This window comes from Epinephelus moara, chromosome 1 (genome assembly GCF_006386435.1).
Source record: "Epinephelus moara isolate mb chromosome 1, YSFRI_EMoa_1.0, whole genome shotgun sequence".
In the NCBI taxonomy this organism is placed as follows: Eukaryota; Metazoa; Chordata; class Actinopteri; order Perciformes; family Serranidae; genus Epinephelus; species Epinephelus moara.
The window spans coordinates 48,341,096-48,368,957 of NC_065506.1; the positions used below are offsets into that span (position 1 = coordinate 48,341,096).

At 40.8% G+C, this 27,862-nt stretch overlaps 3 protein-coding genes across 6 annotated transcripts in view; 2 read left to right on the plus strand and 1 right to left on the minus strand.

Annotated features, from left to right (window-relative positions):
• Positions 1 to 431: 431 nt before the first annotated feature.
• On the minus strand, positions 432 to 7,833 carry sirt3 (sirtuin 3). 2 transcript variants are annotated; one of them, XM_050040848.1, is made up of 8 exons: positions 7,283 to 7,833; positions 7,150 to 7,201; positions 5,924 to 6,103; positions 4,817 to 5,049; positions 4,614 to 4,714; positions 3,631 to 3,792; positions 2,650 to 2,859; positions 432 to 1,255 (listed from the first exon to the last, which is right to left on the minus strand). In XM_050040848.1, exons 1-8 carry the CDS (start codon positions 7,377 to 7,379, stop codon positions 1,232 to 1,234), a joined length of 1,059 nt encoding a protein of 352 aa, XP_049896805.1. In that variant the 5' UTR covers positions 7,380 to 7,833; the 3' UTR covers positions 432 to 1,231. The 2 variants fall into 2 exon arrangements, with proteins under 2 accessions (XP_049896805.1, XP_049896816.1); XM_050040859.1 differs by lacking the exons at positions 7,150 to 7,201; positions 7,283 to 7,833 and having other exon boundaries at positions 5,917 to 6,055.
• A 24-nt stretch (positions 7,834 to 7,857) lies between these two features.
• Positions 7,858 to 14,369, plus strand: psmd13 (proteasome 26S subunit, non-ATPase 13). Its single transcript, XM_050040810.1, has 13 exons — positions 7,858 to 8,079; positions 9,784 to 9,862; positions 10,164 to 10,198; positions 10,298 to 10,353; positions 10,442 to 10,485; positions 10,572 to 10,658; positions 11,496 to 11,667; positions 11,749 to 11,828; positions 11,924 to 12,049; positions 12,627 to 12,689; positions 13,240 to 13,320; positions 13,546 to 13,662; positions 14,062 to 14,369. The coding sequence occupies exons 1-13, from the start codon at positions 7,979 to 7,981 to the stop codon at positions 14,155 to 14,157; spliced, it is 1,137 nt and encodes a 378-aa protein (XP_049896767.1). The 5' UTR covers positions 7,858 to 7,978; the 3' UTR covers positions 14,158 to 14,369.
• A 2,137-nt stretch (positions 14,370 to 16,506) lies between these two features.
• Positions 16,507 to 27,862, plus strand: part of jph3a (junctophilin 3a) — a 29,815-nt gene continuing 18,459 nt past the window's right edge. Inside the window, exons 1-3 of one of the 3 annotated variants that reach the window (XM_050040703.1) lie at positions 16,765 to 16,860; positions 19,741 to 20,720; positions 20,843 to 21,805. In XM_050040703.1, the coding sequence (XP_049896660.1) occupies positions 21,424 to 21,805 (382 nt within the window). In that variant the 5' untranslated portion in view covers positions 16,765 to 16,860; positions 19,741 to 20,720; positions 20,843 to 21,423. Of the gene's footprint in view, positions 16,628 to 16,764; positions 16,861 to 19,740; positions 21,806 to 27,862 lie in introns of those variants that run through there. The other 2 variants (XM_050040685.1, XM_050040694.1) reach the window with 2 other exon arrangements.

The window sequence follows — 27,862 nt, forward strand, 5'->3', positions numbered from 1 at the left end:
GCTTTATAAATGCAGCTCAAAGTGTGCTTTATTTAGGAATGCACACATGGAAATATGTCTGAGTTTGTACCATATAAAATGGGGGGGGGGGGGTAAACTAATTTGATCCTTTAGATATGATAAGTTTCACTTCCCTGGACATGTTGATTTGCTCTGATTCAGTTTTAATGAGGCATATCAAAACATACTAGAGATCAACTTTTTATTTTTCTACAACATCCTCAAATCCTCTTTTAGCTCCAAGTATCACAGCAACACAGGAGTCGTTGTCACGGTGAGGCTGATCTCTGCTTCCCTCTGCTGGTACAAAATAACTCCACAGACTCAAACCCACAGTGAATGTATCTGCTGACAGGTGACTGTGTGTCTGTCTACAGCCGGACGTCTCCTCGTCCTCTGTGGTTAAAACACATCAGTGAGCCACACTGCTGTTCCTTCATCACCATGAACACACACACTGTAGTTTATTTTGACACAGTCACACACACACCGTCCTCCTGACACAAACACTCACTACAGCACCAAATGTGGATTAATCCGCCACTGAAAATAGTCCCCAACAAAGTCACTATTACCTCCAGTTTGCTTAATAAAAACTACAGTGAGCAGATGTTTTTGGAAACTATTGACACTACTGACATACTATATATTACAGAAAGATTTCCCAACCCAGTCCTCTGACGTTTACGCATGAGAGTCTGTCCTGAAAATCTTTAAAAGCTTAAGTAACTCTCTTATGTCCCTGCATTTCCTTTGATAAAAATATAACACATATTTTGTAAAGTTTTGACCTTTAATTCCACCAAACCAGTGATGTCAGTGATTTCAGAGGGATTAAATGTCCTCATACAAACATAGACGTTGTCCTTTAGACACATTTCATTAAAATTAGAAGCTTATAAATAAAATATAATATTGCACATCTTTCTTATTGAGTCAACACGGTCAATCAGCTGCACATTATATTCTGTTGTACATAAACATTTGCACCTGATTGCTCTGCCACGTGTCCCTGCGCGTCACTTACCTGTGTTTACTGATATTTGACTCAGAAACATTTCAGTGTTTCCATTGCAGCAGTTCTTATCTGTGAGTTTCCTTTAATGTCACCAAAGATCCAAGTGTCACCACGTGAACCCAGTGAAAACAGTCTGGATTTAGTCTTGCAGTGTTTTCTGTACTGTGAGTGCAGTGAATGAAGTCAAACCTCCAGCTTGATGCGGCGACCTGCTCACTCTTCTGTCTTTGTTGCAGCCTGCAGATAAAAGTGGAAACAATAACATCAGTGAACTTATCAGTGCAGCTCCTGCTTCTGTTTGTAGGAATAACTTTACAAGAAATCACTGCAGGAATTTAGCACCAAAAACCTGTTGTGCTTTGTGTGTAGTCACTGTGTGTGTGTGTGTTTACTTTTGAGAGGATCACTACACACACAACACACAGCTAAGATACTACATGGTCAGCAACATCTTATGTAGGAGCGAAGCCTTTTACTTGCAGCTACATGGATGTTTCTCCACGCTTGACCAGGCTAAAGTGCTTTGCACGGTTGATGTCACAGCTTCCTTCGTTGTGTTGTGCTCAAACAATAAACTGCAGGTATTTATTTATTCGGATTTATTCACACCACCAAATACATGTTGAATAAATGTCTATTTCTTTTTTCCTTTATCCAAACTGAACACACAGCACATTACACACTGTCCCTCGCCACAGCGGTCAAAAACCTTTTGCTCTTCTTGGCTGAAACACCCAATGACAACAATGTTGTTCCTGCCTTTAGACCCTAAAGTTCAAAATATCAGAACAGCGCCACCCAGTGTGCATCCATGGCTGTTCTGTTTTTCGTGGTAATTTTTTTTCCTGAACGAGGAGACGAGACACCTGGCACCTGCAAGTGACCGGTGCCTGCGTAAAGTTGACAAACTAATGATAACACCATCTATATGACTTAAAGACAAGAGTATCTCCTTGTGTCTCAACCCAAAACAAAGTAAAACTGGATTAAACTAAACAAGCGGGTCATGTTTGCTTCCATTATATCGAGCTCTCAAGAAAGGAATGAAAGCGTCTGTTGTTCTATTGCTCTCTTAACTCAGAAAAAACATACTCAGAAAAACAGAAAAAATTATCATGAAAAACAGAAAAATAAAAAGAATTACACCGAAAAACACAAAAAAAAATTACCACGAAAAACAGAAAAAATTACACCGAAAAACAGAAAAAATTACACCGAAAAACGGAAAAATAAAAAAAATTACTCAATAAAACAGATTTTTTTGAAATTTGTCAAGTAAATGCAATACGCTTCCGTAATAATGAGACGTTTCCTGCACACTTATGACAGTGTTCAATTAACAGCCAAGTTTCTGGTCTTTAAGGCTGCACTAATTGGTGCTAACAATGTATTTACAGTATGTTTTCTTAAGTGATTAGTCCTGATTCCACAGTCCCCTCAGCTCTGATTTGTCTTTCAGCTCACTGTTTTGTTTTTACAGCCTCAACTTAACTTTCCTGGCTGTTTGATTAAATACTTGCACTGATCATAGAACAGAGCCGGAGAAAAGTTACACCCAAAAGCCTCATGGGAACTCTGATGCTGAAGATTTATAATGTAAATGTGTGCATGTAACCAAGACACACACTCACTTTCTCAGCTGCAGCCGCCATCAGAGCGTCCAGCTCCTGAGTCCAGCCGAGCGCATCCACGAGGGCCTGCACACCGCCGACCACATCACCCAGCTGAACGACGTCCTGAAGCCGGCGGCGCCAGGCGAACGGGCCCACCAGGTCCCTGTTGATGAGGAGACGGGGTACAGAGCCGCGCACGGCTCCTGCCAGACTGGCAAAGGGCTCCACCTGCAGGGCAAAAACATAAACTGCAGCTTTTAAAGACTGTTGAATTGTTCAGGTGTACAAATAAACTTTAAATCTTTTTTTAAGACTTTTTGGGGGTATTTTGCGATTTTAACAGTTTATAGTGGAGAGGCAGACAGGAAATAGATGGAGAAAGAGAAGGTAACACGTACAAAGGTCCAGGCCCACACCAAGATTAACAGCTACAGTGGTTTTAGTTGGGACTATATTTTACCAATAAACTATTAAGAATTACTACGACCAGGAACTCTGAGTTTGAGGTGACGGATCCTGATCCAGCTGATAAAACGTGTATTTTTATCAGCTCACAACTACTTGACGATAAATGCAATACAGTATTTTCTTGAATGTTCATATGAAAAAACCCCAAATATTTTCCTGCAGAAAAAATGAGTATAATTGACGAATATGCCTTTTTTCCTACAAACTGCAGAGCTTACTTCATGCTGCACCTTTTAAAAGCAGAACATCTGATGTCACATCCTGTCTCTCTTCAAAAATAAAACCTGCAACTTTTTAAGTGACATGAATGACAGCACAGACTTATTCTGCTTTTTTTTTCTTTTCTTTTTTTACGTCTTTTGCAAAACAATAACCTGGTGGTTGCTGGAATTTATTTATTTATTTTTATGTTTGTTCTCCATCTTTAAACCGTCCCTCCTCGTGTTATCGCTCACCGTAACACATCGTCTCAGCTGGAAAAAAAACACAGATTACAGGTACGGTATGTGGTCTGAAGGCAGTGACGCTCACCTCCAGTGAAGTTCCCATTATGATCAGCAGGTCAGCCAGTGGGAAGTCTGTGAGGTACTTGAAGAAGTGACGTGGAAGCTCCTCCCCGAAAAACACAATGTCGGGCTTTATAACGCCTTTACAGGTGGGACACTTTGGGACCGTCCCTCTCAATATATCTGGCTGATGACACATAGAGACAAGATAGAAAATTACAGTCTACAGCAGTGGTTCCCAACCTCAGGAAAGTGACGACCCCCGACTAGGTGACATTTTATGGATATCTCATATTATATTCAATGCAGAACAACAGAACAGAAAAACTGATGAACTGTATAATTAACCCAGATAGTGAAGGCAATAACTGTGAGTAAAATGAGAGATTTGGATGAATTTTGAGCGAATATGATCTCTGAATATTAAATCAGAGATGAGTGTTCCTGACATTCTGAGTGAATAAAAGGCTGAATTTTGGCCTGCTGTATATATTTTTAAAAAGTTTTCTTAAGTCCTCATAAAATCAACAGTCATTGCGACCCCATGTACAGCTTTGACAATACCTAGTGGGGGTCGAGGCCCCCGGGCTGAGAACCAGTGGTCTAAAGTGATATCTGAATTTAAGTGATTTTTTTCTGGCTTTGAATCACAAATTCAGAACAGTACACCTGTGTAAAATGAAGGACAACAGGAATAGTACTCAGATTTTGTGAGCTGTAAACCTCATATGTTTGTAAAATAACAAACTTATCTGATATGAGACCTATTTAATGGGACTGTGAAGAAGCCAATAAGTGCTCAACTGTGTCTAAAAGACTCCTCCTAATACAGGTGCACAAAATCAACTAACATAAAGATAAAGTCTCATAATCTATGCCAAGTTTTCACTCTGAGGAATGTGCCTAATGTTCACCTTGGCACAAACAACATCATGAATAACCATTATTTTAAACATTCTGACTGATTCTGACTGCACATGTGGAGCTGGTGTTTGGGCTTTAACTCACTCGTAGGTCCTCTGCCTCGTATTTCCTCAGGCACACGGTGCAGGTGGCGGTGGCGAAAGTACCGTGAGCCTCCACCAACATGTCAGGAGGAATTCCTGCCACTTTATACACACAAGTAAACAAGCATGGTGGCTTAGAATTGCCTGAACATGTGTCTCAATGACGTGTAGTAACTTCCATAAGCACACAATATAAATACATACATCTCTCCAGGCCGTCGATGTTCTGCGTGTACATCCTGAGGAGCTGACCCTTCTTATGAAGCAGTCGCACAAAGTAATGTGTCAGGTTGGGCTGATAGTTCCCTGGGTACAGCTCTTTGGCCAGGGCGAAGAAGGGATTTGGGTTGTGGTGAAAAAAGTTGAGCTCGAATATGGCCTCGGCGTACGGCAGGTCATACTGCTGCAGGTTGTCATAGAGACCGCTGCCTGGAGACCTGCGAGAGAACAATCTGCTCAATACATCTGATAATTATCAGAATCAGAAATACTTTATTGATCCGCAGAGGGACACTGTGTCATGTTACTGTTGCTTTTACATATGCAGACAGAGGAATTACAAGACAAAAAGAAAACAGAGAAGTAAGAAGTCTGTAAAAACATTTGCATTATGTTGAAATATATACCACAATACAGAGAGAAAATTAAGAAAAGTAAGAAATAAGAAATATGAGAAATATTGGGGGCATTAATCACAAATGTCATCACAGTATCATTTTTTATACAACAATATATTTGCTGACATCACAAAGTCTTATATGATTGATAAGATTTTAAGTTGATTCATTTCAGGAGCCTGCGATCAATATGAGAAGATACCAGTAAATATCCTCGTTGCCTTTTTCTTAGCTGCTTGCCACTGTCAGCGCTAGGCTGCTAGCAATGTTTGAATGCTTAGAAAAGTGGTACGCTTGGATGGAAGTGCATTTAAAAAAAAGGCGTATCTTAAAAATGGTCGACATTTTCACTTTGCATCAATGACAGGGGGTCGTTGATCATTGAATCAACATAGATACAGTCAGTATTTAAGGGAACACCCACAAAATATCACATCTTTTAATGTCTGGAAGAGTTGCTGTGTGGCTTTTTGCACATCAATATATATACTACAATATATAACCACACCATTACTGTGTCAAATATAAATGCAAGAATTACATAAAGAATTAAACAAGAATATTAGTTCAAATGCACCGTATCAATGCAGTTTATAGCTACTGACATATTAAGTCCAAAGGAGAGCATCTGACACTCTTTGAGGGAGGAAACACAGATTTAAAGAAATAAAAAAACAAATGTCGAACCTTTTACCTGAAATCTGGGATGCCACTCGGCGTGCTGATCCCAGCTCCAGCCATCACCACCACCCTCTTGAACTGCCGCTCTCTGATGTTCTTGGCGATGTCCTCCAGGGTCTGCTGCTCCTCGCCTGCACCGCCACCACGGGAGAAAAATCCTCGACTCCCATTCCACCACGGAGAGTTTGTCTGTCTGTGAAGGATCACAGTTCGTTTAGAGCAACTCTGAACCACACAGAGACTCTCGTCACCTGAACCCACTATTCCCTCTACTGCACTTATATTCTTCAACTTAGATCAAACTTTTTTTTATTAGCTTGCAGCAGGATCACATAAACATCCTGCATCTTATTGTTTCTGTACTCCACTAAAAGGATATCAGGTTTTATGTTTTACTTGATTACAAATGCTTAACTGCACTTTTTTGGACAAGTACAGCTGCAAAAATCACTCAATTTAACTATTACTCCATTCATAGAAAAGAAATGAACAACAATGCTGATTTTCTTGAAGAAAAATACCAAATGTATTCAGTTCTGGGTTCTCAAATGTGAATGTTTTGTGGTTTCCTTAGTCATGCACAAATTCAAACTGAATATCTTTGGATTCTGGACTGTTGTTAACACAAAACAGAACATCTGAAGAAGTCACTTTGGGCTCAAAGAAACTGTGAAGGAAACTTTTCACAATTTTTAAGTCAACTTTTCAGTAAAAATGACAAATACTTGATGGTTCCAGTTTCATATATATGACAATTTGATGCCTTTCCTTGTTATATATTATAATAAATTGAATATATTTGGATTGTTGATAAGACAAAAAAGACACGATGACATTCTATAGACCATATGGTAAATCGATTATTCAAATTATGAACGAAAGTAAATGACAAATTGGTGATGAAATTTATGGTTACTTGATTTTACTTTATCTGTTTAGTTGTGAAAAAATACATGATGATAATAATATTTAATAATAATAATAATAATAACATAACATTTGTGCCAATGCATTTTGCAGCTATTCCAGGAGGGTTTTTAAATAGTTTGTTTGTCTTAAGAAGAACAGTAGCAGGAGAAGCATGTTTTGTTGTGTTTGTTTCCACTGGACTGTAGGGGTAAAAAGCACACGTGCTTCTTAATATGAGTTGTTAAGTGCAGTACTTGAGAGCCAGTGTACTTAGTTACATTCCGCCACCGCTGTCTGATAAAGAGGTGTGTGTCCCTGAGGTTTAAATACCTGCACACAGCTGCTGCACCTTCACCTGGACACAAACTCCTTTGACCCAAACCTATCATTGAAAAAAAAAGTATGAGTCACAGGAGCTGAAATCATACTACATCTATAATTTGAGCTCTGCCTGTGTACTGACCGTTAGCAGAGAGCGTCCTCCTGCTTGCTCTCGAGCACAGGTACAAACAACAAAGTCGGACAGGTGACATTAATGAGGAGCTCACTAAAGAAGCCATGACACCGCTGTAACTGTGAGCTAAACCGTTAACACATGACTGTAACTGACTGAAGATGATTCTGAACGCGGACACGAGCTGTCAGCACATTTTCTACACCTAAAATCAGATCAAACATGCTGCTAATGACTGTCTGCCTGCTGAAATGTTTGTAGTCGACCTTTGACCCCCTTGTGACGCAGAAAGGAGTACCGTAATGTACAGTATAGCCTGGCTACCACATTATAAAAACAAAGGCGATTTTTAAAAGGTATAGCCTAGCTAACTTTAGCTCCGTTCTTTAGCTCAGTTATTAGCCACCGAGCTTGGTCGCCTATCGTGCTACTTAATCGTCGTTTATTGATGACAAACCATGCTATAAAGCAATAAACATAATGTATTTCGCGGTCATGAAATCAACTTTGCCGTAAAAAGCAAATCCTAGCCAACACTGGCGAGCTTTGCAAACACTGCCTACTGTATTTCCCATCATCCTTTGCGCCCCATCGCCGCGCAGGCGCACAGACTCCCAGCAGGCTACTACTTGACGTTAGCTGGAAATTCAACAACACTCATCATCCCCGAATAAAAGATTTCAACTTCACAGTTTTGTCGCCACAATGAAAGATGTTACCGGGTACCTCAAACAGCAGCAGAGCAACAGCTCCACGCCGGAGATGGCGACGGAGTGGCACACGTTGGAGGATTTGTACAACAAAAGGTACAAAAACCAAAGCCAGCTAGCTAATGTTGGAAGTGCCCCGCTAACGCTAGGCTAGCTAACGCTAGCTCGCTCATTCATTGGAAATGCACGCTGAGTCATGCACGGAGGTAGCGGTAGCTGAGGTTCGGCTAATGTTAGCCGCAAGTTTCTTGCTAAGGATCAGAGCGGAAAGTTGGCTTTTAATCTTTATATTTAAAACAATTAAACCAGGAACATGAACGTTAATTAATGATTTAGAGCTTCTAACCCAACAGCCGAGATTGAGACAGGTGCAAGACAAAGTTTATAACAAGTTTTTCTTGGGTGTTTGATAGCTCTGATGCTAAGAGTGAGTCTTCAGTCACTGCACTACAGGAACATAATAAGTTAACTTTAGTGCTGTTTGTCAGTGGAGGATTATAGCACACTAAGCAAGTACACATTTAAGGTACCTGTATTTACTGTAGTTTTTCCATTATATGCAATTTTATAACGTTATACTTCTCCACTTCATCAAAGAGGTAAATACTGTAAGTTTGAACTGCACTACATTTGTCTGATAGCTTTAGTTACTCTACAGAAAACAGTTTTTAACTGTACAGTGAAAACACTCTAGATGTGATGATGTTGAATATTTGTAATTTACATCAGGATGCTCCTTTACGTGTTAGGAAAAACCACCTGCTTCATAAGCTCCATAAACTCTTTAAAAACCCTTCTGAATCAGCTGGAAGATGCACCATCACAAAGCTGAAAACAAGGCTCTTTTTCTGACACCATGATACGCTTACTTTGTAGAGAATCGTGGTCGTCACAGGACAGCCCCCCTTCAAACGTGATGAACTTATAGAATGTGTTGCATTGCTGCAGATTAAACTACCCAGTAGGATATAAAGGAGTCAAAATGAGCACAATTTTAAAACATCTACAGCAGTAAGATGATGCATACACATAAATGCAGCATGAATCTTCATTCAAAAACACTGAGAGCAGGGAACAGATTACTGCAACATGCACACTTTTAGTTTCCATCTTTTAAGTACATTTATAGCTGATACATACTTTCACTTAAAGGTTTTGAATGCAGGACTATTTGTAGTGGCTTATTGTCACAGTGTGGTTTTAGAACTATTACTGGGGATGCACAACAATATCATTATGTCATCGGTATCGGCTATAAATTGAGCTCCGAATCGACCAGCATGCTTTTTCTTATTCACACAATAAATGAATATCAAATATACTGAAGAGTATTGTATTTCAAGTCTCCATCTGCTGGTGGGCCGTAATGGTAAGAGTATGCATGCATAATATGGTGTTAATTCCACTACAGAAGAGACTTGATGATCACTAAAATCAGGTGGAGAAAAAAGTGGATATATATCAGTATTGGTTATTGGCCACATAAGTTGTAACATTGGATATCGGCAAAAAAAATCCAATAGTGTGCATCTCTAACTTAAACTTATGTGAAGGATCTGAATACTTCTTTTCCACCACTGCTGTTTTGTGAGTGAACATCACCATGAAGGTTAAAGAGAAAATGATGACATGAAAGGAGCTGTGTGTGAAAGTTTGTTCTGTACAAAATGTCCATTAGTTTGATGTATTTTAAGTAAAAAGTGCTTCATGATGTAGTTTTTGTCAGACAGCTGGAGTGGTGCAGTGGAATTCAGATGAACTGGTGATGATCACAGACACTGTGTTTTTTTGTCTTGACAGATTGTGGCACCAGTTGACTCTCAGGCTGACAGACTTTGTTAAAGATCCTTACTTCAAGACAGGAGATGGCCTCATACAGGTAACTACACCACAGTCACATGTTGTACTTGTACCACAATGGATGAGTGAGGATGCAACAATCACATCAATTTTTATGAGCATCCACATAGTTGCATCTGTAATATCTACTGTATGTACCAACAGAAATTTAGATAATAGGAGGAACCTTTTGCAAATGTTCCCTATAAATGTGGAACATTGACTATAAAAATATCAAAATCCAAATTAATATTAGTGGCCACTGTAACAAAATGAACATTAAACATTTTGATGTTTTCTGTGACCTGACCGTTCCTCCTTTCCTTTTTCTCTTCTTAAAGCTCTACGACAATTTCCTCAGTGACTTTGAACACAGGTGAGATCACGGTTTCTCAGACACTTAGTCTAACATGTAGCACTTCACTGTTTCCTGCTTGTTTCGATGCTCATTTGTTATTTTTGCCCCCCTTATCAGAATCAACCCGTTGTCCCTCATGGAGATTATACTGTATGTTGCCAGACAGATGAAAGGTGAGAACAACAAGATGCAGCAGGAATTATTTCTCTGCAGAATAAACTTCATATTTTTTAGTGTTTACAAAAATGTTTTTGTTTCCAGATCCTAAAGATGCCATCACTTTTCTGGAGAAGACCAAGGAAAAGGTACGTTGAGTGATACATCACAGTTTTTAAAATATACATTAAATGATGAACGTGATCAGACTTAAATGTGTCTCCGTCTGCTTCAGGTGAAAAGCAGCGATGAAGCCGTCATTCTTTGCAAGACTTCTATCGGCAGTCTGAAACTGGAGATCAATGATCTTCCTGCCACAAAGGTAAAAAGCTCCTAAACTCTCAGCTCTCTCCTTTTTTTAATTTAAGCTGCTGACGCAAAATGCAGCTCACACCTCTTTCACATGTAACGAGGTATGAACGTCAAGCTGCTGGTGATGTTCACACGTGATGTGTCTGCAACACCAACAGCTGTTAAAGACGACAGGAGTGTATGCGACTCACACACGGGTGTGTAATTCCTAATTTCTTCCTGAAATAACTGGTTGGAGGTTGCTGCCATTCTCAAAAAAACAACAAAACGTACACAGTGGAGAGCAACCGCCACTGCTTTTTCTCCTCTGTCCTTTAATCTGTCTTAAATATCAGCAGCGGTCAAACAACATCTGATATATTCCTCCCTGTTTTTATTAACTCCTGCACTGTATGTAAAGTAAACATGGCGACTTGGCAGAGCAGCAACTCAGAAATGGGATGGCAGCCAAACAGTTAACTCTTTGAACCCGACTGATGCACTTTGTATAAAAAATGTGAAAGTTTTATTTTAATGTCCCTCAAGGAAAAACAACCATGAATCTGTTAAGAATTAATATTAAAAGAAGATGATCCCCATAATTTAAAATCCCGGCTTGTAGTCGTCAAATTAACATGTTTTTTTCCAGTGTCAGTCAGTTCACATTTATGTTATCAGTGCAAACAGGATTATAGTCAGTTATATTCAACGTCATGACAACAAAAAGCAGTCTAGCGTCTAACCAGATAGTGCATGTTGATATACATATATGAAGCATGATGGAACCTTGGTGGTAAAAACTCAAAACATGTCAAAGAAATCTGATCCACAGTGAACACTTATTCCCACTTTGTCTTTACACTTCCAGAAAATCATTGAGGAAGTTGAGGAGATGTTGAATAACTTGCCCGGGGTGACGTCGGTCCACGGCCGGTTTTATGACCTCTCCAGCAAATATTATCGCATCATCGGGAACCACGCCTCCTACTACAAGGACGCTCTGCGCTACCTGGGATGTGTGGACATTAAAGACCTTCCAGGTGAGCAGACACTTGGACTTAGTCTGATGGAGTCTGTCACATCAGTGGCTGAATGATCTGATGTCATTGTTTCCTCCTCAGAGACGGAGAAGCAGGAGAGGGCGTTCACGCTGGGACTGGCCGGACTGTTGGGAGAAGGAGTTTACAACTTTGGAGAGCTGGTGGGATTTAACACAGTGGTCATTGTGTGTTGTTAATCAATGCTGATCATTGTCTCACCTGAAGCTTATTGACTTCTGCTGTTGTGTCTTTGCAGCTGATGCATCCTGTGCTGGAGTCGCTGAGGAACACAGACAAACAGTGGCTCATCGATACACTATACGCCTTCAACGGAGGCAACGTGGAGAAATTCCAGAGCTTCAAATCTGCCTGGGGCCAACAGGTGGGTAACATTTATATATACAGCTGAACATTGACATTAAATGTCTGGCCGAGTCGACTCTGATCAGCATGTCAGGACCCAACAGATGCTCTCCAGTGACGTCACATCTACAGTGTCCATCATTTGGCCGTTTGTTAGACGTGATTGATAATTCATATATTTAACAGTTTAGTATTTTAAATGAAAACACTGAGGATAGTTTGGTTTTTTGTGGACTTTTTTTACCCAGAGGTCACACAGTGTAGAGGCTGTTTTAAAAAATCAGTACATGCAGACTGAAGGTGCAGACGGGTGACAAATTAAAGACTAAGACAACTTAAGCAGTTAATTGCTAAACAGCACATTGAAAGATCAGAGCTGGCGTTGTGCTAATAGACATTTAGTCATCAAGCCAAACTGGACAAATGTCAACATTTAACATAGTACAAAGACATTGAAACAGCATCTATGGGGTTCATTTTCTACTCAAATAAAACTTGAGCTTTCAGATTTGAATGTCAGGAACCTGGTCAAAGGATTGTACATGATGATCACTGATATTTGACTCCTGTCTGATTTATTTTCCTCTTGGTTCCAGCCTGATCTCGCAGCACATGAAGCAAAACTGATGCAGAAGATCCAGCTGCTCTGCGTGATGGAGGTGAGTCCCAAAAGACAGTGAGACTCAGGCTACATCCACACTAACATGTTTTCATTCAGCCACGTTTACGATGAGCGCCCACGCCACTCCAGTGTTTCCTAAAGCCCAGTTCAGAGCAACAGTTCACGACAAGTCAAAATGGTTTTATAATTTTGCAGAGAAAAGTAGCAGTGGTGTGAACTAGCTGGTCTGAGCGCAACTCATGCCGGCTGATGGTGTCACCTGCAACTCAGCTGGTCAAATCGATTTTAGAACGTAAAGCTTGTCACCAGTTTCAACAGCCAATCAGCTTGTAGTGAAGTCTGCTGGTCAAGTCACCACAGATGGCACCTGGCTTGCTTGCAGATTTTCAGCAGCTATTTTAAAAGGAATATTTATTTGAACCTTTCGGCGCTGCTCTGCTCAGACTGGACAATAGCAGCTTTCTCAAACAACAACTATCCAGTTCTGTGACGTTTTCTCACACCTCATATGTGACAGAGATGATGTCACCGTGAAGGTTAAAAAACAGGAATATTAAACCCTTTAATATGTCTCCTTTCTCTTCCAGATGACTTTCACTCGTCCTGCAAACCACAGACAGCTCACCTTCACTGAGATCGCTCAGAGTGCCAAAATCCCTGTTAATGAGGTCAGTTAGAAGACAAGTCTGTTTAATCAGCTCATCGGTAAATGTCAATAAAACCTTCCTGACGCTGACCAGCATCATCCACTTTGAGTCTCACCTTAACTTGATGTTTTAATTCCAGCACGGAGCCTCAGATCCTCCAGTAGTTTGTACATTGTTTAGTCCAAATGAAGACGTATTTGTTTGTGAGGAAGACTCTAAAGAGAAGTGATGGGCTGTCTCCTGCAGGTGGAGCTGCTGGTGATGAAGGCTCTGTCTGTGGGCCTGATCAAAGGGAACATTGATGAGGTGGACCAGAAGGTGCAGATGACCTGGGTGCAGCCCAGAGTGCTGGACCTGCAGCAGGTGAGTCCTCCGTCTGCTTCATATGTGAACAGATTTTTATCATCTGACGTGAATCCTGCTGATATATTTATTCTTCTCACACCTGCTTCATGTTTGGTTGTTAACGTTTTTGTCAGCCCCTGCTGCTAGTCGACTGTTCATAGTCCCACAATGTGATGAGTCGTTTCGACTGGAATGATCAAGCTAAATCTGTCAAGTCTGTTTCTGGAGTTTAAATCTCTTCAACTTAAATTTGTATAAAGATTTTAAAATGGACTTTATAGTGATGAGGACCTGCCTGTCAGGGGGAATTAAGGCAAAAACAACACACGATATCTGCAGAAATCAGTAAAATAAACCACCAAATAAATCCGTATCAGACGTTAAAGTTCGGACTCTACCTGCTGTGTGTTGTTTCAGATTAAAGGCATGAAGGAGCGTCTGGACTTCTGGTGCGGAGACGTGAAGAACATGGCCATGCTGGTGGAGCAACAAGCCCACGACATCCTCACCTAAACCAGTTCCTGTCCCTCAGAGGGAAACATCTTCACCATTTCTGTTTTGTATTGTTTTTCTTTATATCACGTTTGTTCTTCGCTGTTTATTACCGACCTGTAAAAATACACCGTGGTATTTTACAAAGAAACAACTGGCTGTAACATTATTATCCTCAACACACAGTCTGACAGTACTGTCGAAAACATGAATAAAAATGACCAGAAATAATATTCAGCCCCTCCAGTTAATGTTATTTGTGTACAAGTATTATGTGTTAATTTATGGGGATCATAGTTACAGTCTGTTCAGCTTTTGGTGGTAAATTAGGATCTTTTACTCAAGCAAAAGTAGCGATACTGCACTGTGCATGTCCAAGTAAAAGTCCAGAAGTATTATCATCAATATACTTAAACCCAGAATTCAGATGATGCAGAAACACAGACACTGTTTACTTCAGTTCATGAAGACTTCTCCAATTTGTGGATTCTCCGTCACCGTGGATGCATGCATGAAAAACTGAAGAATTCAGCGGAACAGGTGAGTAACTGATTTACAAATGGTCACTTTGTGGCTAAAGTTAAGTATTCCTTAAGTAAAGTACTTGAGTAAACGTACTTTGTTACCTTCCTCCGCTGCTGTATGGTAATTACATTTTACTCAAGTACTGGTTTTGTATGTAATGGTTTTCTAATTTACCAGATCAGTCTGAAGGACCTGTATTCACATACAGTAGTCTATATTTGAAGAGTTACAGATGGAATATCAGAGACATTTTGATATTAATCAAAAATATATTTAGGCCTGTTTTTATCTTTGCTCCAACGACAGACAGATATTGTGTTTTCAGTCCATCTGTTCTTGTGAACACAATATCTCAAGATGGCCTCAAGGGAATTTCTTTAAATTGGACTCAAGGATGAACTGATTAGGTTTTGGTTGTCGAGGGTCAAAGGTCAGCGTCACTGTGACCTTCCATCCATCTCATTCATGTGAATGCAATATTTCCAGAGCCAGTCACCAGGGATCAGTACGCCCGGGCCCCGTCCCTGCCTGCCACCCGGCACACAGTGCACCCAACCCTGATTCCTGTCTCTGCAGGTGGTGACAGCTCCAACAGTATCACAAGAACAACTTTCTTCTTTATTTGGATCCTCATTAGCTTCCACATAGTGGTCGAGACAATAACTGATAAATATCAGTCCAAATTTAAGACAAAAAATGAGCAAAATTGTCACAAACTCACTGAACCAAATAAAATTTACAAAAATAACTGAAGGAATTTCTTCAGATTTGACACAAACGTCCACTTGGATTCAACAATGAACAGATCACAATATTGTGGTCATTTCTGAGGAGAAAGTGAAGGTGGATTGGACACACCCTCAGAAAACCTGCCACAAACATCACCTGACAAACCCTGTGATGGAGCCCACGGGTCCATGTCATTGGTCCGACATCCCATTGTTCCCATATGTGATTGCCACTTTCTTTTTCATTTTAACTCACACCATGATCTTTTCCTGACCCTAACCCTAACCAAGTGGTTTTTGTGCCTAAACCTAACCAGACCTTAACCACAGGGCATCATGATGATTTCGGAACAACGGGACTTCAGAACAATGGGATGTCGGAATAATGGGCTGTTGGACCAATGGGCTGTTCCTGGAGCCCACAAGGAACCAAGAAAAGAGAGAAGAGCCCCAAGAACAGCCTGAGAAGAGATGTCCAGACAGAAATGTGTCTGAGTGAGCTCAGCTGGGGAGATCTGGAGCGAACCGCCAACAAGCGAGTGAATGGAGGACATTCGTCAATGACTTGTGCTCCCTGGGGGAGCAAAGGGCTTCAGTCAAGTCACCTTCAGGAACTTCTTCAAATGTCACACTAACTCACAAAACATGTTTTTGGCCATAACTAATTGTGACCAAACTTGACACAAATGTCTAACAGGATCAAATAATGAAGGTCAAAAGGTCAAAGGTCAGCTTGACTGTGACATCATCTTGTTTTAACGTCTCAGAAACAGAAGGGGAGACATTTGGTCAGATACTGAATTGGTGACTCTAATCTTGAAACTGTGCTGATTGTATAGATCTTCTGTGTGTGAAGCATCCATGTTTTCACTGACATGGATGGAGACTGTCAGAGACACTGAGAACTCTGTTGGCTGATGCAAAAATAAAGTGTGTTTTTTTAATTAATCATGTAACAGTATAACAACACAAAGTTCATATATATATATATATATATATATATATATATATTTATATANATATATATATATATATATATATATATATATATATTTATATATATATATATGTGTATATATATATATAATCTATTGTTTAACATTAGAAATGATCATTTCAGCATCTGCGTCTTCATCACCAGAGATGGTTGCACTGCCGAAATGACACCGGAGTAACAAGACACGGAAGTAACTCGCGATACGGAACAAGATTTCAAAATAAGAGTCTCTAAATGAAAGGTATGACTTCAAAATAAGAGCCTCTGAACGAAAATGTTCATAGCGTGAATAATTCGCAACAACGAAGGAGTTAAAAACCGAAATATAACGCGCACACAACACGCGAATGTCCCTCTCAAGAGCCAGTGTTTGGTTTGTCCGCTCTGGGCTACTGTAGAAACATGGCGGTGCAACATGTTGATCTCTGTAGAAGAGGACTCCTCCCTGTGTAGATATACACGGCTCATTCTGAGGTAACAAAAACACAACGATTCTTATTTCAAGTGATTATAAACTAAACAAAAAACAGACTGATTATATTATATTTAATTTCTGCCGATATATCCCAGTAAATCTTTCACGCTGGAGCTTGTGTTTTGGACTTTACATCTCAGCGAGAATTTAAATTCTTCTGTTAATCTGACAGTCAGTAGTTACTTTATATAATCGACCTTTAGATGTAAAACATGTGTTAAGTTTATAAGATATGAACCAACTCATTCATATAAAGATGAATGGATGAAAGACAAATAAATCACTGTGATGTTTTCTGTGGATTCACATTAAATCTTGTAATCAGGAAGTTTAAACATGTAGCTTCAGCAGCTCGTCACTTTATCAGACATCAGTGACATGATTATGACATGAAGTGACTGCAGGTCCACAATTTATAACTTCACTCTCCTATAAAGGTGAACATCAGTGGATTAAAGCTAAATTAAGACTTTATTAATCCACACTGCAGAAATTCAAATGTTGCAGCAGCTCAAGAGTCAGAGGAAAAAGATTCAACTCCAAACCTTTATTTAAGACTCAGGAAATCAGTTGAGGGAGACCCTTATTTTATTTTTTTTAATTTTTTTTTAAATCAATAAGCAAACAAAGAATCATCATGCATATTGATTAATACAGAAATGGAACCAAACAAAACAACAAAAAATAATAGCAATAAATGATTGCTAAAGGTAGAAATAAGGGTGATGAAAAGATTTTAAAAAAGAATATTTAAAATAATTTAAAATGGAGTTTAAAAATAATTTTGTAGTCATTAAAAAAAGGAATATTTCTAGCTTTGAACTACAAGTAAAATTACTGCATTTAAAAGGTAAAATTACAGTTTTAGTTGTAAAATATTCCCAAAGTATCAAAGTAAAGCTCCTCGCTCTGCGGTAAAATGTCTCCTGTGTGACTGATGTATTATTATATATGATATTATTATATTATTGGAAGACTGAAGTAGCAGTGTACGAGCAGCGTGTTTCTGCTGTAGCAGCTCCAGGTGGAGACAGCTTTAATTATGTTATATACAGTTGGATAGTTTAGTCCAGTGGTTTCCACCTGAGGGGTCAGAAGAAGAAGAAACTTAATTCTGATACACAACTCTGTTTTCAGTAGGGGTGGGGGATATGGCCCTGAAATAATATCATGATATTTCGTTGTATATTTGCGATAACAATATTCTTGACGATATGACAAATTAGTAAAAAATATTTTATTATTGATTTAAGAACATTGAATTGCAACAAAATAAGTGATCTAGTTTTGCTCCTCTTTTTGGAACCACCAGTCAATAATAATTTCACTTTCAGCCATGCCTGTTGTTGCCGTGGGTAACAGTATGACGTCAATATGTTAACAAGTTAAAGTACTGCAAATATCAGGATATGCATTTTTCATATCATATTAAAAATTATACCAGCATTATCGTGAACAAGATGATATGTAGTTTTCAGGGTTTTGTTTTAGGTTTTTCTTTAATCTTTGATTTTTTAAAAAAAAATATTGCATAATTTGATCTTTGTGGACTAAAAACAGTTATTAAAATGAAACCATGTTGACTGAATATGTATTTCTATTTCTATGTAACTTTGAGTATTTTTACACTGTAGTGTTGTTACTTTGGCTAAAGTTAAAGATCTCAGTACTTCTTTCAACACTGCTAATCTTCTGCTCAAGAAAAAAGTAGCAAACCCACAGTGTAAAAACACCAATAAAAGTCCTGCATTCAAGTTTTTATTAAAGTTAAAGTACAAAGGTATTGCTGTGATCAACACATTTTATTTTAATCCATAATTATTAATCAGATCAGTTTGAATCTGTGGCTGAAACATCATCATGCTGTGTGTTGATGGATCCATGGCTCTGTCCGTGGTGCTGAAGTAACAGACTGACTTGTACTTTGAGTCTCGCTCCTCTGTCAGTTTGATTTCTAAACTATAAATACTGAACTCTGTACTATATTGCAGCCTATATACTCTACAGATTAGTGTCACCTTCACAATCAGAGTGATAAAATAATAACGTGGTGTCACAGAAGAGGAAGGACATAATAGACACGCTGCTTTCTGTGGTATTACCTTAATATTTCAGTGATCATTCAGAAGCATCTGTGCTTATCATAAAAATATGATAAATACATTATAAAATTAAAGTTTGCTTTCCTTAAAATATTTTATCTATTTTAGTGAATAAATATTTTACATTTTTGGAATAATATTTTTTTGCAAATCAAGCACCGTCATATATAAAGGAAACAAAGCGGGAAAAAAGACAAATTAAAATCAATTAACAATCTAAATAAGAAACAATCTAAAACAAAAAATAAAATAAATAATGTATATATATATATATATATATATATATATATATATATAAATATTATAAATACATAAAATGACTACATATTTTTTACATTTAGATTTTTTATTTACATATATAGAAATTTATATTTATTTTCAAATAATGTTACAAGTCATGGCATGTCAGATGACAGATAAGGAAAATGAGTAGAGAATAAATAATAAATAAATAATAAAAAAACTATATAAATAAAAAATAAATCAAAATATGTAAAACAAAACAATGCGATAAAATAAATTAATTTATTTTAAACATAAAATATAAATGTTTTATTTATTATTATTTTTTGCAATATTTATTTATTATTGTATTTAAAATTATTAATGTAGTTTATTATTTTTATTTTATGTTTGGGTTTTATACATCTTTTTTTCAGGTTTTGTATATGTCTATATCTCAGTGAATATAATGTCACACCTTTACGTTGTAATCTTATCTAGTGATTGATTTGTTCTGGTTCTGTTCACCTGACTCTTCTTACCTGTGTAACAAAGGTTGAACTGTGACAGTCACCGCGGGAGACAACATCCAAAATGTTTGGACTCGTCTGCTTTACAAAGAAATAAAGACACAGCCCACAGTTCCCAGTCTGACCAGTTCACAGCGACACAGCTGGCGTCGATTCATCTATGACACCGTTCCTCTGGTCACCATACGATCCAACAGATGGTGTGTTCAATGACAGATAGATTTCCAATACCATCATGCAGCAGTTATTGATTAGAACAGTATTTACCATGTGACCGCTGTGACAGTAAAGAGGACTGTGATTGGTCGTCAGATCGTGGTGACGCTGGTGTATTTACAGATATGTATTTGTATGTTTACAGGTCAGTCTGGGTCTGATGAGGCTCCCTCAGCGACGGCTCCAGTCCATCGGTCTGCCTCCGAGACAACAGTGAAAAAGACTAACAACAATTAGGTTTTGGGGCGAGAGTGTCACGAGATCAATGAGCTCACAAACCTCCAGTTATCAGGAAAACAGATGCTGACTGACCAGATCTGAGTCTGGGAGGAGGAGAGGGTGAAATGAGGCTGGATAATTAGGAAGAGCAGGCTGTATCCCCGAAGGGAAAGAGCAGCCAGCTCCGTGCATGCAGCTATTCGCACCATGCCTCCGTCTCTATCTCTTTAAGAGCTGAGGGAAGGAGTGTGTGTGCGTGTGTGTGAGTGTGTGTGGGGGAGGGGTATTGGCTGGGGTGGAACAGTCCTGTAATGAGCAGATTTTAGAGAGAGAGAGAGAGAGGCCGAAAAACAAGAGAGGACAGATGACTTGGTGGATTTGGGATACAACAACAATCCAGGTTTCAGACGAGCGCTGAGATGGAGAGGACAAAGGGAAGAGGAGAGGAATAATTAATTTTGTCTTCTTCACATCCTCGTCTCCAGGAGAGGAGAGAGTGGCTCATCCTCGGATCACAGCAGAGCGGAGAGGAGGAAGAGGAGATATTCACTCTCCGTTATGTCTGCCGAGGTGTGTGTGCGAGGCTGAGGCTGTGTGTGGTTATGGATGTGTGTGTCTGAGCCTTGTTTCCAGGCCATGCTACAGCTACAACTTCTCTGATTTTTTTCTCTTTTTTTTTTGATGGCGTACAGTGCAGCAGCATCCCTGTCCTGTCTCCCCCTCCGTGTGCCGGCGGTGCGGCAGGGATGTGTGGATGCTGTAATGTCTGATTGAGCCGAGCTCAGTCGCTGCTGCTGCCACCGCTCTGTGGGCCTCTGGGACTGCTGGAAAAGCCTAGGCCTCACTTGTCTGGAGCACCCCGCTGCACGGGCTGAGGCGACGGGCCGGCGAGCTTCCCGGCTGCGAGGCTGCGTGGAGCAGGAAGGTGGAGGAGGAAGTGGAGGAGGAGGAGGATGAGAAGCACTCTGAGCCTGCATGCCCATGGGAAGCAGCATGCACGGCAGCTGCGTTCGTCACTCCAGACCCGTCGCTGAGGCTTAGGCTGCTTCTCCGTCATAAGGTGATGCTCTTCGGGCCACGTCCGGCTGCTTTTAAAACGAGGAGCTGGTGTTTTACGTCCTAAACTAAGAGGAGAGGGAGAGTCGAGGCCCTGCACCTCCATGCTACCAGATTCAAACGAGGCCTCCTCCCTCTTTGCTCCTCCTGAGTGAACCCAGCCTTTGTTTTTTCTTTCTCTTGACATTCTAAGGATTTGCCTAAACCTGTTTCATGCATGTCCACTGGAGGCAGGTTTGACTTTGATGACGGGGGGTCGTACTGCGGGGGGTGGGAGCAGGGTAAGGCCCACGGGCGAGGGGTCTGCACGGGGCCCCAGGGTCAGGGCGAGTATGCAGGTGCCTGGAGCCACGGCTTCGAGGTCCTGGGCGTGTACACGTGGCCCAGCGGGAACAGCTACCAGGGCACCTGGGCACAGGGCAAGCGGCATGGCATCGGAGTGGAGAGCAAGGGCCGCTGGGAGTACAGAGGGGAGTGGACGCAGGGGTTCAAAGGTCGCTACGGGCAGCTGGAGAGCACGGCGAGCGGAGCCCGGTACGAGGGGACGTGGAGCAATGGGCTGCAGGATGGATACGGCACTGAAACCTACTCTGATGGAGGTAAGACTGCTGAAACTCTTTCTCTTCCTGCATCTTCTCACTAACGTCAGCTCACAGATCAGATTCAGTCCCGTCTGACATCTCGTCTCTTCATCGTTCCACAAACTGACTCTCAGGCTGCAAGTGGAGCGACTTGCTTACTTAGCCTGCTGCTGAAATCTACTGTAACACATCTACGATGTAGGCTACATAAATAACATGTAGGTCACATCCACATGCATGGATGGATTACTGAGCAGGCCTACAGGGCCCAGGCCCAAGGGCCCCTGGGGCTTCAAGGGGCCCTTATCAGTAGTATTTAGTATAGTATCTGTGCAGAAGAGAGACAGAGTGGATCTGCTGTGGCAGAAAGCTCCAGACAGGAGTCAGTCGGCTTCTCTTCGTCTCCAGCATCAACTAAATATTCAGGATTATGTAAAGTATAAAAACTTAAGCTGCAGTTTTTCAACCAAAAGAACCTGAGAGTTTAACTCTGACACAGACACGAGACAACTACAGTAAGACACAAAACTACAAAAGAGATACAAATGACTACAAAAGATGCAAGGTGGCTACAAAAAGACAAAAAGGGGCTACAAAGACATGGAAATTATTAAAATAAGGTGCAAAAAGGGCTAAAAAGAGATGTTTAATGATTTAAAAAAAAAGATACTTAACAACTAAAATTAGATGCAAAATGACTGCAAGAGACATAATAACAATAATGAGACACAAAATTATGACACAGATGCCAATTGACTACAAAGAGACACAATATAACTACAAAGACATGCAAGACAACTACAATGAGATGCAATGGAACTACAAACAGATGCAACAGGACTACAAAGAGATGTACAATAAATACAGAGACGCAACACAACTACGATGAGATACAAAATTACTGCCAGATTCAAAAGACTACAGTGAGAAACAAAAAGATTACAAAGAGATGCAAAACAACTACTATGGGATGCAAAATGACTACAAAGACACACAACACAACTGCAGTGAGGCGCAAAATGAATACAGTAAAAAAACAAAGTGACTACAAAGAGACACAAAACAACTACAGTCAGATACAAAATGACTCAGAGACAAAAAGTGACAATCAAGAGCTGCAAAACCACTAACAACACACACGTCTCTTTTGAGTCTGGGTGTCTTGTTCCAGTGCAGGAGGGTGGGGGCCCATTACATGTTGGTGCTCAGGGGCCTCACAGCCTTTATGTCCGCCCATGTCCACATGATGAGGAGGTCTGTGTGTCTGTCCATCTGACTGGCCTCAGTATGAAGGAGGTCTGTGTGTCTGTCCATCTGACCGGCCTCAATATGAAGGAGGTTTGTGTGTCTGTCCATCTGACCGGCCTCAGTATGAAGGAGGTCTGTGTGTCTGTCCATCTGACCGGCCTCAATATGAAGGAGGTCTGTGTCTCTGTCCATCTGACCGGCCTCAGTATGAAGGAGGTCTGTGTGTCTGTCCATCTGACCGGCCTCAGTATGAAGGAGGTCTGTGTCTCTGTCCATCTGACCGGCCTCAATATTAAGGAGGTCTGTGTGTCTGTCCATCTGACCGGCCTCAGTATGAAGGAGGTCTGTGTGTCTGTCCTTCTGACCGCCCTCAGTATTAAGGAGGTCTGTGTGTCTGTCCGTCTGACCAGCCTCAGTATGAAGGAGGTCTGTGTGTCTGTCCATCTGACCGGCCTCAGTATGAAGGAGGTCTGTGTGTCTGTCCGTCTGACCAGCCTCACTATGAAGGAGGTCTGTGTGTCTGTCCGTCTGACTGGCCTCAGTATGAAGGAGGTCGGTGTGTCTGTCCATCTGACCGGCCTCAATATGAAGGAGGTCTGTGTGTCTGTCCGTCTGACCGGCCTCAGTATGAAGGAGGTCTGTGGGTCTGTCCGTCTGACCGGCCTCAGTATGAAGGAGGTCTGTGTGTCTGTCCGTCTGACCGGCCTCCATCATTATGACATTATTAGATTATCAGACTGTGGACGCTGAAAGGAGGACGCCTGTTTCTAATATTAGAAATTAAACCGTGCTGAAATCTCATCACTTCCTGTGTTTAGAGACACACACACACACTTATAACAACACACCTTCACCCCTCTCCCCTCTGCATCACACCCTCTGTCGCCATGGTAACGCCGAGACAGCAGGTCAGCGTGTCACTAGAGACCAGCTCGCGCCTCTCCTGCTCCTCTGATTGGCTCCCTGTCTCCGTCAGTCTCGTTTGTAAATCTAGGCCGTTTGATAACCGATGCTGCCCGGCCTGCTCCGCCCGCTCCGCCCGCTGCCGAGCACCGCCCGGGGCCCGGATGATGGAGGCCAGGTCAATAAGTGATGCAGGTGGAATGAAAACACGGTGTGTGTGTGTGTGTGTGTGTGTGTGTGTGTGTGTGTGTGTGTGTGTGTGTGTGTGTGTGTGTGTGTGTGCTGCATTGAAGGTGGAGGTTGTTTACCGGGAGGTGGAGGCTGGCTCACAGCGCGTGCACTAAGCCTCACATCCTCACACCTGCTGTTTTAACACGAGACCGTAAAATCTGAAACAAAGATGGAGGTGAGGAGAAGGAACACATATTAAAAAAAAAAAAGACTGCGTCACGCGACAGCTCTGCTCCTCTCTTCCGCTCACGTGGAAGACCGCCGACAGATGAATATAGCACGCACGAGCTGACACATTTTCCACAACCCAATAAATGTGAAGGACGCTGTTTTACACACACGAACACACACACACACACACACACACACACACACACACACACTGATAGGCCTGTCAACACAGTGAGCTCTTATTAAAAATGATAATAAAATATCATGCAGCCTCGTGCACCGAGCGCGAGACAGTCCGTGTTGGTTTCAGCACCGCGGACAGCTCCTGATGCACAGACACTGAAACAGGAAGTCAGTTTGAGGAGTTTAAATCAGCTTTAATAAGGGAAATAAATGTCAGTAAATGAGACGGTACTATGATTCAACAGGAGAAAATACTTATTCAGCAAAAATACAGAAAGTTACCTAAAAAAAAAAAAGAATCAATTGAGGCTGAAGTTTGGTTCATCAGTTCTCACAGGACTCACCTGTAGACTCATCATACAGTTTATATATTCATCTGTTACTGGTACCTGTTTCTGCTGACAGTTAACAATGTGTTTGGCCATTTTGTACCACATGATGAGACAGGAAGTAAGGGACTGTTCTTTATTTGTCAGAGGAGGAGGGTGACTTTGTCTTTTTTCTTGTATTTTGAGAGGCTACAGATATTTTTCCTTGAATCTTCCTGAGTGACAGACGGAAAATGCACGACCCTCGCTCCACCATCAATTAGCTATTAGATTTTTATAAGGTACCCTTTGATGTTTGAAAGTTGAAAATTCAAGATGAAATCCTGGAGTTGAAAAAAAGCCTCCGTTTTCCCCTCCCCCCACGAACAAACCGAAAAGTGATTTTTATCATTTTTTGCAAAAAAAACTCTTACAAACTGCATATTTGTTGAGTTTCAACAGCCGTTTCTCCTTTAAAATGTATTTTGTTTTTGTGTTTTTACTGTGGAAATCTTTAAAGTAAAGGATGATATATTAGGGACTGTTCTTTATTTATCAGAGGAGGGGGGTGGCTGGGGTGTGACTTCCCTGAAGCTACAGATATTTTTCCTTGAGCCTCCTGAGTGACTAGCAGAAAATGCACGACCCTCGCTCCACCATCAATTAGCTGTTAGGTTTTAATAACGTACACTTTAATGTTAGAAAGTTAAAAGCTGAAGATGAAATTCTGGAGTTGAAAAAAACCTCAGTTTTCCACTCTTGTCGTGCTGCTGGTTTGTTCCTGCAAACAGTTTCTTTGTATAATACAGTGATTTTGATGATCTATACATTTTTTAAGCTTAGATTTGGTTGTGTTTTTCTCTTCTGACTGAAGTGTTCACTGCACATGATGTGTCCAAAGACCATCCGAAATTCGAAAATCCAATGATAATTTGTGGTTGTACAGTTTCTGGCTGATAAATGGTGTCCTTCAGGCGATTTTTAAAGAAAACAGGCCTTCCAAAAAAATTTCATTAAAAATTGGCAGTAAGATAAATACAAAAAAACAGCCATTTACAGTTGTTTGCCGCTCCCCTTAGCCATGATAACAAACCTAAGCCCCTCCCCAGTGCATAAAAAATGATTTGACAAGCACCACAGAGCTCAACTTTTGGAATTTAGTCGTGCACACTGCATGTCATGTGACGAGGACCAACCAATCACAGCTGACAGATATATTTCCTTCTTCAGTAAATATCAGTCTGTGATAAATATGGAGGAGAAGCTGATCATGTTAGTGCAGAGCTGTCAGAGCTTTACGTCCGTCTCACAGCCAATATTTGAGCCCAATACACGCTCAAAAAGCAGCACCTGGAAGAAGATCAGCTCTGCACTCAGGTTTATATCTTAGTAGGCTATGACACGGTGGTTGTTATGGTTGCTCAGCAACCTCAGACGCAACCCGCCTCCGCGCTCTTGAAAGCTGGCACGGAAAAGGTGCAAGAGTCTCATACAGCGCCTGACCTCGTGTTTTCCAGCTGGTTAAAGATGCAGCATGTGTACGGCCCCTGACTCCACCCAAATACACAGACTTATCTGACTGGATTGTCTCTAAGCCAATCACAGTGTTCCACATCATCTGAAGTGGACTGCAGTAGAGCCACGCCCCTTTTTTAACAAACATGGCCGACCGTGAGGCAAGGAGGAAGAGTCAGGCACGTTTCAGTCCATTACTCAGGCTGTTACAGTGCATACTTTGTATTTAAGCAGTTTTTGAAGTGAACATGAAACATGTTGTTATATTACTGATACATGTCAGAATGTCACATGAAACATTTACAGCTCTTACTCTGGATTATTTCACAATTATCTGTCCATTGGAACGGACGATGGATCTGTGTTTCACCAGAACATGAAATATTATTTAATCAGAGAAATACTGTTCTGATTTGATTTTCTAATGACACAGTTAGCTGATATTGATCCTGATGATTATGTCCAAACAATGGTTGCACATACATTGTAAATGGACCACAAGCACTTTTGATTAGTGGTGGACTGTCGGACATTGAAAGCCAAGAACAGCCGTGCTTGTAATTATCTTCAGATGCAGCATGAGCGACAGGCTGGTAAACTCCAGTAAATAGTCTGCACCACGATGTTTCAGTAGCCAGCAGAACAGTCAGAGCGGAGCAGCGTCAGCTGTTAATGCTGGAGAAATGACAGTTTGTAAGTGTGCAGAAATTATTTGTAGTTGTAGAAAAAATGTAATGACATTTTTTTATACAACCTGTCACCTTGATTCTGAATTCTGATACACGAATAAGCCCCACTGGTTAACTGGTAAAAAACATACTTTATTTCTAAGTACATTGAATTTCCGGCACAAAGCTTTTATTTTGAAGTGCCGTTTCCTGCTGTAGAGTAAGAGACAGCTACTGTGAGGACCTTGAACTGATGACAAAGGAGTAATCTGGACCCTGTGGCTGCGCCAGTTGGGAACCACAGCTGTGTAATATATTTTTTACTTTTGGTATTTTTAATAAATATTCAGATGCAGATACGTGTTCTGAACTTTTGAATGCAGGACCTTTACTCTAAACAGAGTATTTCTACACATCCCCCCCCCCCCACCACCACCCACCACCACCACCACCACCACCACCACCACCACCAGACCTCAGATCGGAGAGGAGACAAATGAAACTTCACAGAGATCTGACACCTGTTTTGTTTCCTCAGGTCTGAAGTTTATTTTGATGTTTTGCAGCTGTGAGCGGCTCCTCAGATTCTGTTTGCATTGCATTGTGGGAGAATAGTGTCCATCAGCAACACCATCAAAAGGACAAACTCTTTCATGTGTTCAGTGTTTTCACTGTTCTGACTTTACTGAATTTAAACTAAACACAACCTCCTCAAAACTCGAGTAAGATCAATGTGTAGCATCGAGTTGGGAAGCAGCTTCTGTTTGTGACCCACTTCCTGACTACATACTAATGCTGTGTGGTACTGTATGTTGTGTGTTCACTCTGACATGGCCCCATTAACACAC